The 17199-nt window shown below is 45.1% G+C and overlaps 1 protein-coding gene across 11 annotated transcripts in view; it reads right to left on the bottom strand.

Moving 5' to 3' along the window:
• Positions 1-17199, bottom strand: part of trpm3 (transient receptor potential cation channel, subfamily M, member 3) — a 200829-nt gene that overhangs the window by 48108 nt on the left and 135522 nt on the right. For all 11 annotated transcript variants that reach the window (XM_054731421.2, XM_054731428.2, XM_054731422.2 and 8 more), the window contains exon 9: positions 9194-9266. In XM_054731421.2, the coding sequence (XP_054587396.1) occupies positions 9194-9266 (73 nt within the window). The remainder of the gene's footprint in view (positions 1-9193; positions 9267-17199) is intronic.

Below are 17199 nucleotides of genomic sequence, written 5' to 3'. Positions count from 1 at the left end.
ATTATAATCAGAAAAAATTCATTAAAAATAGTTTTATAGTGTTCCACACCTTTAACCTGCACATGAACCTTGCAAATTACCCGGCATTTATAAGTAGTCCAATAACAAATATCTAACAAAATTCTAAAAGATAATGAATAAATAAATAGCATCAACAACGTGGTCATCTTATTGTTCGAATAATGTAAATTTCACATTTGAACAGTATTTGTGATGTTGCACAAATTGTATTTAGCATAGGTGGTAGCTCTAAGTTTCCATAAAACACAGCTCCTTTAATATACTTTCTGCATTTCAGTTTGATAAGAAAAAGATCTTTTTTTTAATCTGATATGGTCACACTCTGTCCTGTCTCCCCATTCTGTTCAGTTCTGTGTCCATGTTGATTGCTCCCACCTGCCTCTCGTCTCCCAACCATCCAAGGTCCCAGATCCTCCTGTATTTAAGCTCTGTCAGTCCTTTTGGTCTTGTCGGATCATTGTTTCTATGTCCAGCGTGTTTTATATTAAAACCTTGCTAAACCGTTCCTGTCTGCCTGCCTGCCTGCACCTTCTTCACCCGCATTCGGATCTTCGCCTCCTCTCACCTCACCCGCACGTCATGACAGAATGAACAGACCCGCCAAGGGATCCAGCGGTGAAGTTCCTCCACCATCTCCCTGCAGACGCCGCCGTCGAACCTCGGCCTCGGCGATCCCCTCCACCCTCCTGGAGCCAGATGGGAGGCTGGGCTGTGAGCCGCAGTTGGGCCCCTCCGGCTTTGTGGGCACCGGACTGGCTGTGCGCTCCCCTGGAGTTGGACCCCGGCGCTGGCAGGGAACCCAGGCCCTGCCGTCACCACCAGCCCAGGAGCTGCGCCGCTGGCGCACCGCGGCTCCGGCTAATGTCACCCCCGGCTGCACAGTCTCCTCCCACTCCAGGGTGGCCATGAGAGGGACCAAACTGGTAGTCCACCCGGTGGAATTTGCCCATCTCCAGGCTGAGCTGGTCAGGCTGAAAAATCTCATCAGCCTCCAGGAGTTCCAGCTAGAGACTCTATCCTCCCTGGTTCTCCAGGAGGCGGTACTCCAGTCAGCGCGTTCAGTCAGCGGCACCGCCTCCGGTCCAGCCAGCATCACCGCCAGCTGTGCCACTGCCCCGGCCCAGCCTGTCCAAGAGGCTCCGCCCCCGGCCCAGCCTGTCCAAGAGGCTCCACCCCTGGTCCAGCCTGTCCAAGAGACTCCGCCCCTGGCCCAGCCTGTCCAAGAGGCTCCGCCTGCAGCAGCTCCGCCTGTCCAAGAGGCTCTGCCTGCGGGGGCTCCGCCTCAAGTCAAGTCAGCCCCAAGTCCAGCGCTTCCAGTCAAGTCAGCCCAAGTCCAGCGCTTCCAGTCAAGTCAGCCCCAAGTCCAGCGCTTCCAGTCAAGTCAGCCCCAAGTCCAGCGCTTCCAGTCAAGTCAGCCCCAAGTCCAGCACTTCCAGTCAAGCAAGCGCTACGTCCAGCGCTTCCAGTCAAGCCAGCGCCACGTCTGGCGCCTCAAGTCAAGTCATCAGCGCCACGTCCGGCGCTGCCAGCCAAGTCAGCGGCCCCGCCTGCAGTGACCCAGCCTCCAGCCAAGTCGGTGCCAGGTCCGGCGCCTCCAGCCAAGTCAGCGCCGGGTCTGGCGCCGCCAGCCAAGGCAGCAACCCCGTCTGCAGCCCCGTCTGCAGCGGCCCTGCCTTCAGCCAAGTCAGTGCCTCCAGTCAGACGCCGGCCCCCCCAGACTCCAGCCTCGCCTCCTGTGCCCCAGACACCGGCCCACTAGATTCCGTCTTGGCCTGCGTTGGGCGTCCGGTGCCGCCCTTTAGAGGGGGAGGGGGTACTGTCACACTCTGTCCTGACTCCACATTCTGTTCAGTCCTGTGTCCATGTTAACTGCTCCAACCTGCCTCTCATCTCCCAATCACCCACGGTCCCAGCTCCTCCTGTATTTAAACCCTGTCAGTCTTTGTTGTCTTGTTGGATCATTGTTTCTATGTCCAGTGTGTTTTATATTAAAACCTTGCTAAACCGTTCCTGCCTGCCTTCTTCACCCGCATTTGGATCCTCACCTCCGCTCACCTCACCCGCACGTCGTGACCGATATGGCCTCTACTTTAAAATTAAATGAGATTTCAAAAACAAAATATTATATTTGTGTTCAAATGAATGCTTTTTGTGCTGTATTTGTGGTTTTGACTTGCCTGCGTGAGATCAGCCATTTTCGTTACAGAGAATAAAATTACTTAACCTTTTTACTGCAGCTCTATTAAAGCTTAACACCACGTTTTATGAATTTATTTATTTCTAATGACAATTAGTTTTACTGATGGAGGGGGGTAAGTTGTGGCTGACCCCATCTTTCACATTAAGTCTGTGAAAGACTTTTTTTCGTGGTTCATTTTAAGTCACTATTATTGATGCTCGAATAACAAAAAAAAGACTTCCTCCTTTGTGAGTGAGACCAGGAGCTCATTCATCTCATGTTAACAGAACCACTATTACACGATGATTGAAGCACCTTAATCTCTTGAGCATTGACAGCATGGTTTTAATAAGCACACTAAAATTACCACTTTACACAGTGCTCTCTGTGGCTTAAAGGTCTGAGCAAAATTACTGGAGCTTAACCGTATGAGTGGAGACGGAGCCCAGTAATAATACACAGCACTCACTAATAGGAGCTTTAGTGAAGATGTATATTTATTAAAAGACAGAGTGGCTCTGGTGCTTCATCAGTGGCTTCGTTTTATCTACCCAGGGCTTGAACCACATCCAGCTTCCTTTAGATGTCTGCAGGAAAATATTGACTGTCTTAGACAGTTGGCTATCAATTACACCTCTCTGTTACACTCTGACTCTTGGCAGCTGGTTCCCTCCTGCTCTGTCTCTTTCCACTTGTCCTAATCACTCTTTTTTATCACATTCAGGCTTTTTCTTTCTCTCCTACTTTCACTTTGTTCCCACCATGCTGCATATTTCAAACCAGGCTTTGCATTGTTGAGCTTCAGGCAGCAGCTTAGTTCGCTGGCAAAAGATTTAATCCAGTGTTTTAAACAGCTCTCGGGCAGGATGTGACTGATTTTATTTTAAACATGTCGCTGACTCTCATGCTGCAGAACAAGACCTGCATGTAAATCTACGGTTGTGTCATTTGACCATTAAGTACTTCTTTTTTGCTCCACTCCCCATCCTTATCTTTGGGTTTCCTTCTCCCATCCTTAAGTTCCTTCATCAATTCTGCATCTCTTCCCTTTCTTTCCTTCTTCTTTGATCCAGCTTCCCTTGTTAATCTAAATGTCATCCCCTTGACAGTGTGTACAGAGGGGAAAAGGGATAAGAAAACAGGGATATGGGATAAATCAACAGATGCCATAAAGAGAATACGTGACAGGTATGCAAACAATAAAGAACAACATTTAGGATGAACACAGAGATAAGGGATTGATGCATGAGCCAAAGGAATCATGCAAAATCACTTTTACACATACATTATTTTTAAAACACATTTCTGTTTCACACATTTCTTCTCCAATCTGTATTTTCTCTTTCTTCCCAGCGCTATGATGACTGATATGCTTCTCTAGGAATCGTAAGCTTCAGAGTAATCAATCACACGCTCTGGATTGCTAAGAAGTCCCGCTGGACCTGTTGTAGTTTTGTTCACACACACACACACACACACACACACACACACACACACACACACACACACACACACACACACACACACACACACACACACACACACACACACACACACACACACACACACACACACACACACACACACACACACACACACAGTTTGTTCACATGAGTCAATTTCCCAAAGGAAGCAGCAAAGACAGCAATTTACACCAGCTACCAAAAAACAATCGGAAGTATGGATTCCCAGCAATGTGTGTATCAGTGGATGGTGTGTATACAAATTCTTGTATTTCGGAATTAGCAAAAACATAAAAATAAACAACATAAAATATTGACGAATTCTGCATCATGTCTGATTCAGTCCAGTGACGTATATTGCAGTTATGGACAACATACAGTTCAGACACACCTTCTCATTCAGTGTGTTGTCTTTATTTTCATGACCGTTTTCATTGGTAGATTCTCACTGAAGGCATCAGAACGATGAACGAACAAAGCCGGAAACATTAAGGCAGCTGCTTCAGACAATGTTTCTCTTTCACTTCTGACCTCCTATAAATGATTTTTTTTATTAAAACAAAACATTCTTTGATTCTTCAGATGAGATGAATTATACAAAACACAACTATTTTCTTTTTTTTATTGTGAGGTGTCTTCCTGTAATTGTTCGTCTCTAACTACAGAGTTAATGAGCAGCTGTGTTTACAATAATGGACGATTTTACAGGATTTTCCAGGAGTTCTTTTGAACTCACTCAAAGCTAAAAACCCTGATTTACAGCTAATTTTTGCCAAAAAGGATTTTTAGCTCCGGTGGCTGTTTGACTGCTAAAGCTGGATTTGTAGCTGATCGTTGCTTACTTCCTACAAAATGTTTGTTATCCAAAAGAAATGGAAAGTTTTTTATTGCTTTTATGTGATGTTAACAAAGAGATGATCTCTGGGATACTCTACCTGGATTATCAACACATTCTCACACCCGAAAAGGCTAAAACGGATGAAGGGTGACCAAGCGTTGGGAACCCCAATTCTTTAACCATCTTTTGAATGCAATGGAGAGCGTGTCTGTGGTTGGTCAGACCAACAACAGCTCAAGAGAATTTCCTACTTCCACCACTTCCTATAAATTATTTAACAGCACCAGCTCTGTTGAATTCTTTGTAACAAAATGTTTTGTTCCTCGAGATCAAGCAGTTCCAGCTCAATTCAAACTCTCTTGTTGTCTGCCATTTCTCCTTGAGTGGATTCCTTTGCAAACTGAAGTAAATAAATTGTCGTCAAACAGGGACGATATCGCAATAGTAGGCAGGCCCGCCAGAAAAGGTCTACGCCCCCGGCTGTCCTGGCGGTGAATTGATTTTCAACACTGACAGATCAACGGAAGTATGAAAGTAAACATTTCCATCAATACGCGTGTGTGTGTGTGTGTGTGTGTGTGTGTCACACACACACACACACACACACACACACACACACACACACACACACATTTTTCACTATTCTTTTTTAAACAACCTTGTACCCGTTTGAATCACAGCGTGTGGGTGAACACTGATACTTATGAATGTGAACTTGTACAACCTCACTCACTTATCCCAGCAGTCAATGGGTGAGAGGAGAGTTACAATCTGGACAGGAAGTCAGTTCATCACAGAGCCAACAAAAAGGGAAACAAAGCCAGAGAGCAGTTGCTCTCACACAGGTTTGGTTTGGAATCACAGATTGACCCAACGTAAATGTTTGTGGGCTGAAGGTGGAGATCAGACGTTAAGGAAATGCTGCATTTGTGAAGAGCAAGGAGACTTCCCACAGACGCTGCTGATGAGACACAAAACTGCTCTGAGTTGGAAGTACAAGGAGAACCCAAGAACCTGTCAGGCATCTTGATGTTTAGAAGAAATTACAGCTGATGATAGATAACACCTATTGGCTGGTCAGTGCTTAAGACACAAGTTCCTGAAAGTAAAACTGAATCCCAACACAAATTAAAATGAGCTTTTTTGGTCAGTACGTGTGAAATTATTTTTCCCCTAGCTATTTCAGGTTATCAGGACCTCATAGATGTTTAAAATTTTAAAAATGATAAAGTTAATATTTTTTCTTATAATAAATACAAAAAAGCATCCATCCATCCATTTTCATCCGCTTATCCGGAGTCGGGTCGTGGGGCCAGTAGCCTAAGGCGAGAGGCCCAGACTTCCCTCTCCCCAGCCACTTGGGCCAGCTCCTCCGGGGGAATCCTAAGGCATTCCCTGGCCAGGTGAGAGACATAGTCCCTCCACCGTATCCTGGGTCTAACTTTCAGTTGGACGTGCCCGGAAAACCTCACCAGGGAGGTGTCCAGGAGGCATCCTGACCAGATGCCCGAGCCAACTCAACTGGATCCTCTCGATGTGGAGGAGCAGCGGGTCTACTCCATGCCCCTCCCGGGTGACCAAGCTTCTCACTCTATCTCTAAGGGAGAGCCCAGCCACTCTTCGGAGAAAACTCATTCCGGTCGCTTGTATCCGCGATCTTGTTCTTTCTGTCACTACCCAAAGCTCATGACCATAGGTGAGGGTAGGAACGTAGATCGACTGGTAAATTGAGAGCTTTGCCTCCTGACTCAGCTCTCTCTTCACCATGACAGACCGGTACAGAGCCCACATCACTGCAGATGCAGCACCAATCCACCTATCGATCTCACACTCCAGTTTTCCTTCACTCGTGAACAAGACCCCGAGATACTTAAACTCCTCCATTTGGGGCAGGACCTCATCCCTGACCCAGATAAGGCATTCTACCCTTTTCCGAATCAAGACTATGGTCTCAGATTTAGAGGAGCTGATTCTCATCCCTGCTGCTTCCCCATACTCCCGGAGTACCCCCCACAGGGCCTCCCGAGGGACGTGGTCAAACACCTTCTCCAAATCCACAAAGCACATGTAGACTGGTTGGGCAAATTCCCATGCACCCTCCAGGATCCCCCTAAGGGTATTGAGCTCGTCCAGTGTTCCACGGCCAGGACAAAAACCACATTGCTCCTCCTGAATCTAAGGTTCAACAATCCGACGGACCCTCCTCTCCAGAACCCCTGAATAGACCTTACCAAGAAGGCTCAGGAGTGTGATCCCCCTGTAGTTGGAACACACCCTGCAGTCCTCCTTTTTAAATAAGGGAACCACCACCCCGGTCTGCCAGTCCAGTGGGACTGCCCCTGATGTCCACGCGATATTGCAGAGCCTTGTCAGCCAACACAGCCCCACAACATCCAGAGCCTTAAGGAACTCCGGGCGGATCTCATCCACCCCTGGAGCCTTGCCAAAGAGCAGCTTTTTAACCACCTCAGTGACCTCAGCACCAGAGATTTGAGAGGCCAACCCAAAGTCCCCAGACTCTGCTTCCTCACTGGAAGATGTGTAGGTGGGATTGAGGAGGCCTTCGAAGTATTCTGCCTACTGATCAACGGAAGTTTTGCTCCATGGTCTCACTAAACTCCTCCCATGCCCGGGTTTTTGCCTCGGCGACCACCAGAGCCACGTTCTGCTTGGACTGCCGGTACCCTTCAGCTGCCTCTGGAGTCCCACGGGCCAAAAATACCTGATAGGACTCTTTCTTCAGCTTGACAGCATCCCTAACCGCCGGTGTCCACCGGCGGGTTCAGGGGTTGCCACCACGACAGGCACCGACGATCCTGCGACCACAGCTTCGGTCGGCTGCCTCAACAATGGAGGCACGGAACAGGGTCCATTCAGACTCAATGTCCCCCACCTCTCCCGGAACATTTTGGAAGTTCTGTCGGAGGTGGGAATTGAAGCTCCTTCTGACAGGAGACTCTGCCAGACATTCCCAGCAGACCCTCGCAATTCGTTTGGGCCTGCCTGGTCTGACCGGCATCCTCCCCCACCATCTGAGCCAACTTACCACCAGGTAGTGGTCAGTTGACAGCTCCGCCCCTTTCTTCACCCGAGTTTCCAAGACATGCGGCCGCAGGTCAGATAAAACAACAACAAAGTCAATCATCGAGCTGCAGCCTAAGGTATCCTGGTGCCAAGAGCACATATGGACACCTTTATGTCTGAACATTGTGTTCATGATGGACGATTCATGACTGGCACAGAAGTCCAAAAAAAAAAAAAAACACCACTCGAATTCAGATCAGGGGGGCTGTTCCTCCCAACCACACCTCTCCAGGTCCCACTGTCATTGCCCACGTGAGCGTTAAAGTCCCACAGCAGAATGAGGGAGTCACCGGAAGGAGCGCTCTCCATCACCCCCTCCAAGGTCTCCAAAAAGGGTGGGTAGTCTGAACTGTAGTTTGGTGCATAAGCACAGACCACAGTCATAACCCGTCCCCCCACACGTAGGCAGAGGAAGGCTACCCTCTCATTCACTGGGGTAAACCCCTACGTACAGGCACCAAGATGGGGGCAACTAGTATGCCCACCCCTGCCCACCTCTCAGTGGGAGCAACTCCAGACACGGAAACTGGTTCCAGAGCCAGAGTCATGCGCTGAGGTGAGTCCGACTATATCTAGTCGGAACCTCTCAACCTCAGACACCAACTCAGGCTCCTTCCCCACCAGAGAGGTAACATTCCATGTGCCAAGAGCCAGCTTCTGTAGCCGAGGATCAGACCGCCAAGGTCCCCGTCCTCGACTACCACCCGTCACACACTGCACCTTACCCCCTTGGCCCCTCCCACGAGTGATGAGCCCATGGGAAGGGGGCCCACGTTTCCTCTTCAGGCTGTGCCAGGCCGGGCTCCATGGGTGAAAGCCCGGCCATCAGGCGCTCGCCAACGTGCCCCACCTCCAGGCCTGGCTCCAGAGGGGGGCCCCGGTGACCCACATCTGGGCGAGGGAACACGGTTTCCATTTATATAATTCATCATAAGAGGTCTTCAGGCTGCTCTTTGTCTGATCCCTCACCTAGGACCTGTTTGCCATGGGTGACCCTACCAGAGGCATAAAACCTCCGACAACTTAGCTCCTATGATCACTGAGACACTCAAACCCCTCCACCACGGTAAGGTGACATCTCATTAAATTTCTGTATCCATAAATATTAAAAATGTCATACAGAATAAAATATTATAGATACAAATTATCCAATCAAGAAAATAAGTCATTTGATCATTTTCAGAAAATTTCAATAACCCTGGCCTTCTAGTTGCAGCTAATTACAGTCCCTCGTTAGGTTTTCAGCTAAACGAATGGACACTTGACTTAAATTAGACTCGGAGAGACTCATAGAACAGTGGCTTCTGCTCGTTTCCCCCCACTAAGTCTGTTTTGTGGGGGAAGAGATTAACTCTGACGTTTTCCAGCCCCGTGGTGTCCAAGAGTAATTTTATAGGGCTTGATGTTCTACTCCTGGGACTTGAGTCATGAAAACAAAAGTGCATGTGCTCTGAATAAACGTCATGAATTTGGAGTATGAGAGGAATGCTTTCTGAAACACCAAACCACAGTAACCCCCCCCCCCCCCCCCACACACACACACACACCACCACCACCATCATCACCACCTACACACACACACACACACACACACACATGCAGACCAACCTTTGAGTAATGCAGTGAGGATGGCAAGGTCAATGTCCTGATGACCCTCAGAGCCCATCCGGAAAACTGTTATCTGGGAAAGAATGAGATAAAAACAGAGAGAGAGAAAGTAGTGAACACAGGTGACCGTTTGTTTTCCACAAAAGCAAAACTGTGTATTGGTTCACTTTCTTCAGTAAGTGTGTGAAGGCTTACAGTACAAAGGAAATTCAATCACAGGGAGAAATGTAGCCGCACAGTGTGGGAGTGCATTTATTTGCTGGATTAAACTGTTCCACTACAAGCACCAATGCTGAGAAAGAGAGAGAGGGGGGTTATTGATCTGAAGTACTGTCCTACACCCCCCACCCCCACCCCATCCTTGTTGGACTCTTCTCTCTGGTGCAAAGGACACCTCAAAGCTTCCATTCATCTCTGAGTGGAGAGAGAGAGAGGGAAGCAATGGAAATGACAATGGAGGATTCCAGAAGAAAATGAGCCGCTGGTGCTCTCCATGACAACGGATCAGACTCCCGTTTAACCCTTTATCTGACAGTTTTGTCAAAGATGCAACAATGCTTTGTTTAAATGTCGGGAGTGGAAGCCAAGCGCGTACAGGTGCTCACGCGTATGGCGGTATGGCCACATGCTAGTATGTTTGTGTGTGTGAAGGGCACCTTGTGTGAGCTGTGTATGGAAGAATGTGTGTTCTGAATGCTTAATGAGCTACTCCTCTAATCCTTACTTCCATCTCCTCCCGTCTTCATCCCGCCTTCATCCCTGCAGACCCCCCCCCCCCCCCCCCCCCCATCTCCTCCCTCCATCTCTAAATGGTTTCATTTTGTGTGGTGCTTCAGGAATCCGCAGGCTCTGCATCTGCATTTGTTGTCACTTCCCCTCCCCTGGGCAATGCTGCAGTGTTAACCCTGCCCTTTCACACACCCATCTTTCCATCTCTTTTCATACATCCTAATTGCACAAAAGAAATTCAATTGGCGACTGTGATTTACGGGATCGGGGAAGTCGGTTCATCCATCATGGGCTACACCACGTGCATGTGTTGATGTGCTGTCTCCTCCTCGGGAGGAGTAAGACCATCGAGACATAAACAACATAACGATTGTGTAACAGTCATGTAAAGACAATATTGATACAGTATCTGTGTGGGGTTTGTGTGATAGTCTAATCAAAGATTAAATTGGAGCACAATGAGATGAGAAGGTATTGATTATGGTCCTGTTGCACTGTGACACCAACGAGTCATTGAGTGTAATTTCATTTGCCTCCCTGAGTTTTGTTGCTGCATATCTTCTGAGTGCATTAACAGCCTGGCCAGCAGCAACATCATTATTTGCTACAGCTTTGCTTTTGTCATGCAGACATTAAAAAACACATTTAAAACACCATCTGGGGTGAGGGAGTCGATTTAATGCTAATCTTGTCTGCTCTGTCATAGTGGCTTGTAAAGGTCAAACCACGTGTGTTAAACTGTGATCTTCATTCTAGATCGGGTGGATAAACAAGGGAAAAAAGGAGGCAAAAAGAGCCGTGCTTTTGTAGCTTCATGATTTAGCTAATTTACTACAGATGGAGATGTCCTGGTGATTCCCCGTTGTTCTTTCAGAAGCAGGCTGGGGAGTTCCTCTGCACACTTGTCCTCTTACACACACACACACACGCAAAAGATGATTTTCAGCTTCTTTCAGGATAAAGATGTATTATAGTGCAGCATTTCACATTTTTCCCTCATCTTCTGCATCAACCACTCATCCTGCAACACCTCCCACCTCCAATCTTTTCTGTTCTTCGTCTCTTCTTCGTCACCGTTCAATTGCTCCAATTATACCCTCAAGGTGACCCTGTGGGTACACACTACCTGTTATCACGTGGGTCCGTACAATTGAAAAAGCTGAGCCTCACATCTTCTGTAAGGGTTCAATCACAGCAGTCCCTCAGAGGGTCGTCAATAAGTGCAAGAACAATGTAAAAAGGCAGCTTCTACTCCTGTTTTTTCTTAGTGTTGTCCCAACTAAAGGTGCACATCTGTTCCTATAGTGGATAGGTTTAGAGCTGTGGTGGATGTGGTTTTTTGACACACATTGGATAAAAAGGTTAAGATAAATGAGAGATTAGACGCTGAAGCGTAACGCCGGTATGGCGTGGTTGGAGCAGACACTGGGAGCTGAAAAATATTGTGACTTAAAGTGACACTATGCAACGTTTTCATATTTTTTAATCATTTTCTTGAGTCAGTGCTAAAAGGACCCTTTTCAGGGTTAATGAAATGCCACCCAGCCCCTACCTCCCCCTGTAGCCAGAACATTCCACTTGCAACTACAGAGTTGCCGGTCCAGTCTGAAAAAATTAAACTGACATATCTGACACTGCAGTCTGTTTCTAGAACACTTCCTCCATGTTTCAGATCGTAGACAGCTGATTTGCTTAATTAAGTAATGAATCACTCCTGTAGACACTAGCGAAGGCTGGGCAGACATTTCAGCTTTCACATTAAGACAAACGCACTGTGACGAGATAGGTTTTTCTTTCGGTTTTACTAAACGGACACTAGGGGGTGCTAAAAGCAAGCCAAAACTGCCTAGTCTCCCTTTAAGCTATTAAAAGGCAGAAGAAATGAGATTCAGTGCTGGCTTTTGAGAAAGCATTTCTCCGTCATCGGAGGCAGTAATTTACAGACTTTAAAGATGCAGCACAGATGGAAAACTGCACTTCACACTCCAATGAATCAAGCTCATTACTCAACATTCATCTTCATTTAATAGGCAAAGACCCCACTGATGTTGCTGAATGCTCATCCTAGACGAATGGCTTACAAATGCAAAAGTTTTCCATAGCAACCAAGTTCATTGCTGCACAGACTCTAAAAACTGACCTTTATGTTCATGAATATAAAAGTAAAACATTTCTATATGTTTATATAAGTGTTCTGAAATGAACCTTTTGCTTTCTTCTGCACAGGAAGAACACAGAAGTGGTTTCATGCTGATATTAAACTGTCTCCTTGTATTTCTGTTTGTGACTTCAACTCTGCTGTGGCTCATTCTTTCCCATTTGTTCTCCTACTCCCCAACTTTCCTCTCCACTCCCTCCCTCATACTCCATTTAAGTCACTCTCCCTTCTCCTCATCTTTCCCCAACTCCTCCTAAGTTTCTCTTGTCGGGAAGGCAGAGGAACACTCTGCCCTGGTGGGCTCTTCTCAATATTTAATCCAAATTAAACATATAAAGATGATTCAAAGTTAAATTATTTATAGCAAGCTCCGAGATGCCAAAACAGCCATCTTGTGCCCTCTACCCCTCCTCCATTCTCCAACAAAGAGGAAGAGTGGTTGGGGAGAGGCATCCACGTTCATCTAATTGGACAAAAATATTGGCTTCTCACTTTTTTGGCAGCGGTGAAAGACTGAGGTAGTGCTGAAAGGCACTAACTCAGAGACTGCTCCACGTTTGCATGGAGGATTTAACAGCATAGATGTGGGAGACAACAAACTTAGCGTATTCTTTGGGACTGGCTTTCATGATGTTTGCATAAAATATCATCATCATAGAGCTTCAACTCAGCTCAAAATGTGAAAGTCATGCACTTGCACATGAGTCACTGATTAGCTGTGCAGTTATTTCCTTTACACTCTAAAACACAACATCCGTCAACAAACATACTTTGCATTGTACCAATCTGTTGTTGTGACGAGAGAGCTGAGTCAATCTACTACGTTCCAACCCTCATCTATGCTTAGAGCTTTGGGTGGTGACCAAAAGAATGAGATCGCAGATCCAAGCGGACAAAATTAGGTTTTCTCTGCAGAGATAGGAAGAGAAGCCGGAAGGGGCTCGGAGTAGATCTGCTGCTCCTTCACACTGAGAGGAGCCTGTTGAGGTTGCTCAGGCATCTAGCTAGGATGCCTCCTGCACACCTCCGTGGTGAGGTTTTCCCGGCACATCCAACCATGAGGAGGCCTAAAGGAAGACCCAGGACACGCTGGAGGGATTTGGCTAGTCTGGGAACGTCTTGGGATTCCCCCAGAGGAGCTTGTCCAAGTGGCTGAGAAGAGAGAAGTCTGAGCCTCTCTGCTTAGGTTGCTGCCCCGTGACCTGACCCTGGATAAGTGGAAGACAATGATGATGGATGGATGGATGGATGGACAGATGGATGGACAGATGGATGTGAGCTTGGCTCTAAAACATGCATTTCTTATGTTCTTAAAACAGCTTTGTTAACTTCTCTGATTTACTGCTTATTAAAAACTATGTTTCTGTTATGGAAGCTAAAATTTAGAATACAAGATCTTTAAAGGATGATATTTAAAATAAAAATGGCTACGAAGTATAAACAAATAGATTACAAAGAATATGACACAAATAAAGATTGTGATGTACACAAGTTTATATGAACAGAATATGAAGCATTAGCAAGCAGAGGAAATGAAATGCTGTGAAGAAATCATCAGCTGAGCATGTGAAGAGTAAGAAAGTCACGTCTTTTTTTAGTCTCACTCCTTTCAACAATTTGTCCCATAGCCGCAAAGCCAAAACTCCTTTGGCATCATTTCACTGGCGCTCTTTCAGAACAAACACTGATGGCAGATAATGCTGCATTCACTGCCAGTAGGAAATAATCATATTATCCAAGTTAGTTTGAGAAGGAGAGTCATGATGGCCACAGATAAGTCAAAAATATCTGAAACGAGTGATAGAAAAGTCATAGATATCTTACTGTTTAGCTTCAGTGTTAAAACAACATAAATAAAAAAGAATCCCAGTTTTACCTCGACAAATAATTTATTCATAAAGATTCTCTGAAAGGCTTCACTCTGGCAAATGTCCCTCAATAAATACATTTATTGGTAAATGTTTGTTCTTGGATTACTTATTAATCAGCATATTTGGGTGTGTGGTTGTTTGTGTAAGGACTTAGTGGAGGGATAAAAATCTCACTAGAAAAAAAAGTCACTTATGATATGATGTGTAATATAATCATCCAGGGAGTATCTATTTATTTATTTACGGGGGGGTTCTTGCTGCTGGTTCAGTCATGCAAACAGAGATCCCAGGCTTTATCTCACTAGGTTGTGACTGTCAGTGAATAGTTGGAGATGAAAAACTGCAAGCAAAAACAAATTTATAGATAGTCATAATGAACTGGTACAAATTCTCCAGGCCCTGTGTCCAGAATACCGCACTTGCAACTACAGAGTATCTGGACTGCTCCCTTGACTTGCAAGGTAAAGAAAACAAACATGGAGGTGATATAGGATGTCACAACATAGGCGTGGAGCATATCAGCAAAAACCCTTCTATGTGTGGACTAGGCCTTAGTGTGAAAATGTTTCTTGTAATGTAGAAACAGTTTTGTCTTTTGTTTATGTTAACATTTAGGTGCTTTTATGTGGATGTTAATTTCCTTTTGGATTTAATGTTGGAGCACTGATGATTGGGGCTGATTGTTTGCAGGTGTGATTTTGTGGGGTATTTAAAGGAAGCCAGGTGGAGGCTTGGGAAGGTTTTTTTTTAATTTTGTGATCTGTAAAAGGAAAGCAGTGAAATAAATGCCTGAGAAGCATTTTGGCTCTCAAGGAACAATGTCCATGTGCTGCAGTTTGCCTCTACTTCTTTCAACTTGAAGACCTTCTGGCTGCTCTACATTTTCACAGTGTGGTGTTATGATCCGCCAGCACCCTCACCCCACCCCCAGATCAACTAACTGATAAACCAACATAATAAATGATATACATATGACACATCTGTCTTTGTTTAGGACAATATATATGTTAGCATCAGGGCTTCAGGTTGAAAATAAATGGTGACATTTCAAACCCAGCTAAGGTTCTCCTGATATGATGGTCTCTTTATCAAAATAAAGCCTCTTGCTTCATCTATTTCTGAAAGACAAGCAGGTAAATCCTCCCGATTTGACATGAGTGATCTGTTAAAATCGGGAGACACAATGTGTCAACAAGATGTGATGAAAAGTAAAAGATTTTGTACATTCAACTTTACTTAATAATGCCAAAGGCACTTGATTTAGTTGGGTGACATGGAGAGAGCTTTCCTGATCAGACAGTGCCTTGTGTGTTTTCCTTGAAGCTGAAGGCTTGGCGGTGAGAGAATAATCCTGGATGTGAAGCCTGAAGGTGGGCACGTGATGAGAGTTGAGAAGATAATTTCATAAGTATTAAAAAGATGACTCGTCATCTCTAGAGACTTGGCCGATGATACAATTGCCATTTGGTAATAATCCAAGCCCCTGTGCCAAAATTACACAAGACAAGGTGAGCACTTGTGACGTGGAACATCAAACTGTGCAAATCTAAACGAGTCGTTCTACCACACCAGGAAAAATAACTTCATTGCTGTTCTAATTGGAGGATATTTGAAAAATTAAAAGTACTGATATAAAACTTAATTTTTTTTTAAATACAATGTTTCAAACACAAATACAAATGAAAAAAGGAATGTCTACATTATGATAAAATGTTTAAGAAACTGGTGTTAAAAACAAGAAACTGGCTAAATAAATTTTAAAAAACAATAAAGAAATGTAAGGTAAAGAAAACAAACATGGAGGTGATATAGGATATCACAACATAGGTGTGGAGCATATCAGCAAAAGTCAAGCATTACAAGAGATGACACAAGAAAATTAAAAAGACAAACAATGACTATAAAATACACTCTAAATTTTCCAACAGAAAACCTCGATCTTGCCTTTTTTTGTTCTATCTACGCCTTTCTAACTCTTTAAATTAGATGCAGTACAATAGCTTCTAACAGTTAGAAATGCTGTCTTGCAAAAGGAAAGGCTGAAAAGTTTCATCAAATCAAATCAAAGATACTTTATTAATCCCAGAAGGATTGGGGATCATGGGGAAAATTCCTGCCTGCAGCAACAGAAACTCCCCAGTTAGCTTTAGTGTAAGTTTGCACTGTCAGCATTGTCAGATCGCACTTTGACTGCTCAGTTTCAGTATGACAGTCGTAAATCTCTGCTCAGAGAGACGGCATCAGATTATCTAAGCTTTACAGCTGCTGCTGCTGAATGATTCACACCCTTTTGTCCTTCTGCTTTGTGTGCAGCGCTCAGAAGCTCCGCCGATGTGAACATCAGTCTGTCCCCGGAATCCCACAGAGGAGGAAATCAATCCATTCGAGGTTGCTTAGAAAATAGCATGCACACATGCAACCATGTGTATGGTGTAACGCTTGGTGTATTACGCCTATTAGAATGAAAGACGAAGAAAGGTAGTGCATCAGCTTAATGACAAACTTAAATGTTCACCACTTGCTAAAAACGCTACAAGTATACATCTAACAGTGGTGACAGCAAAAAGTGTGTGCTGCTGCAGAGAGAAGATCCTGTAAATATAGCTGTGGCTGCTGGCAGTGTCTGTACCGCAGAAAAATCCTTACAGTGCTATCATGCATGCATGCACACGCTTGTGTGTGTGTGTGTGTGTGTGTGTGTGTGTGTGTGTGTGTGTGTGTGTGTGTGTGTGTGAGGAATCCACAGTGTTGTCAATCAACACTTGATGTAAGCCTCGAAGACAAAACACAATTACGTTTGAGTAGCTGTACAGGACATCACATTGATTTTTTTCTGTTGGAGGTTTCGCGACACTCACGGGGGACTGTATTTTTTTTTCTCATGCGAGCTACTTGAGAAACTGCTTGAAACAGCATCTAAATATTGTAATTAGGAGCATTTGTTCTTTTGTTTAGATGAAAAATCTGACTCCGAACTTTCTTGGAGTCTAAAAATCAATGTTGTATCTTTAAGAAGGAAATTAAATTAACCCAGAATCAACCATTTAGTCGGGGTTTCAATGCCTGCTATTAAAGATGACGCCACAAACAAACCAGTTTTTACTTAAGACTGCAGCTTTCAAGCTAAGGTAGGTATAGGATTAATGTTTTCATTTGATGATTTGCTATTAACACGTGGTGCAGTCGTTCTCAACATACAGCACACATATGTGTGCACTAATCACAAAGCTGCCTGAAGCTACAGTAGG

The sequence above is a fragment of the Nothobranchius furzeri genome, chromosome 17, assembly GCF_043380555.1.
Source record: "Nothobranchius furzeri strain GRZ-AD chromosome 17, NfurGRZ-RIMD1, whole genome shotgun sequence".
Taxonomy (NCBI): domain Eukaryota; kingdom Metazoa; phylum Chordata; class Actinopteri; order Cyprinodontiformes; family Nothobranchiidae; genus Nothobranchius; species Nothobranchius furzeri.
Note: the sequence above shows the minus strand (reverse complement) of the source record. Positions and strands in the feature narration are given on the sequence as shown.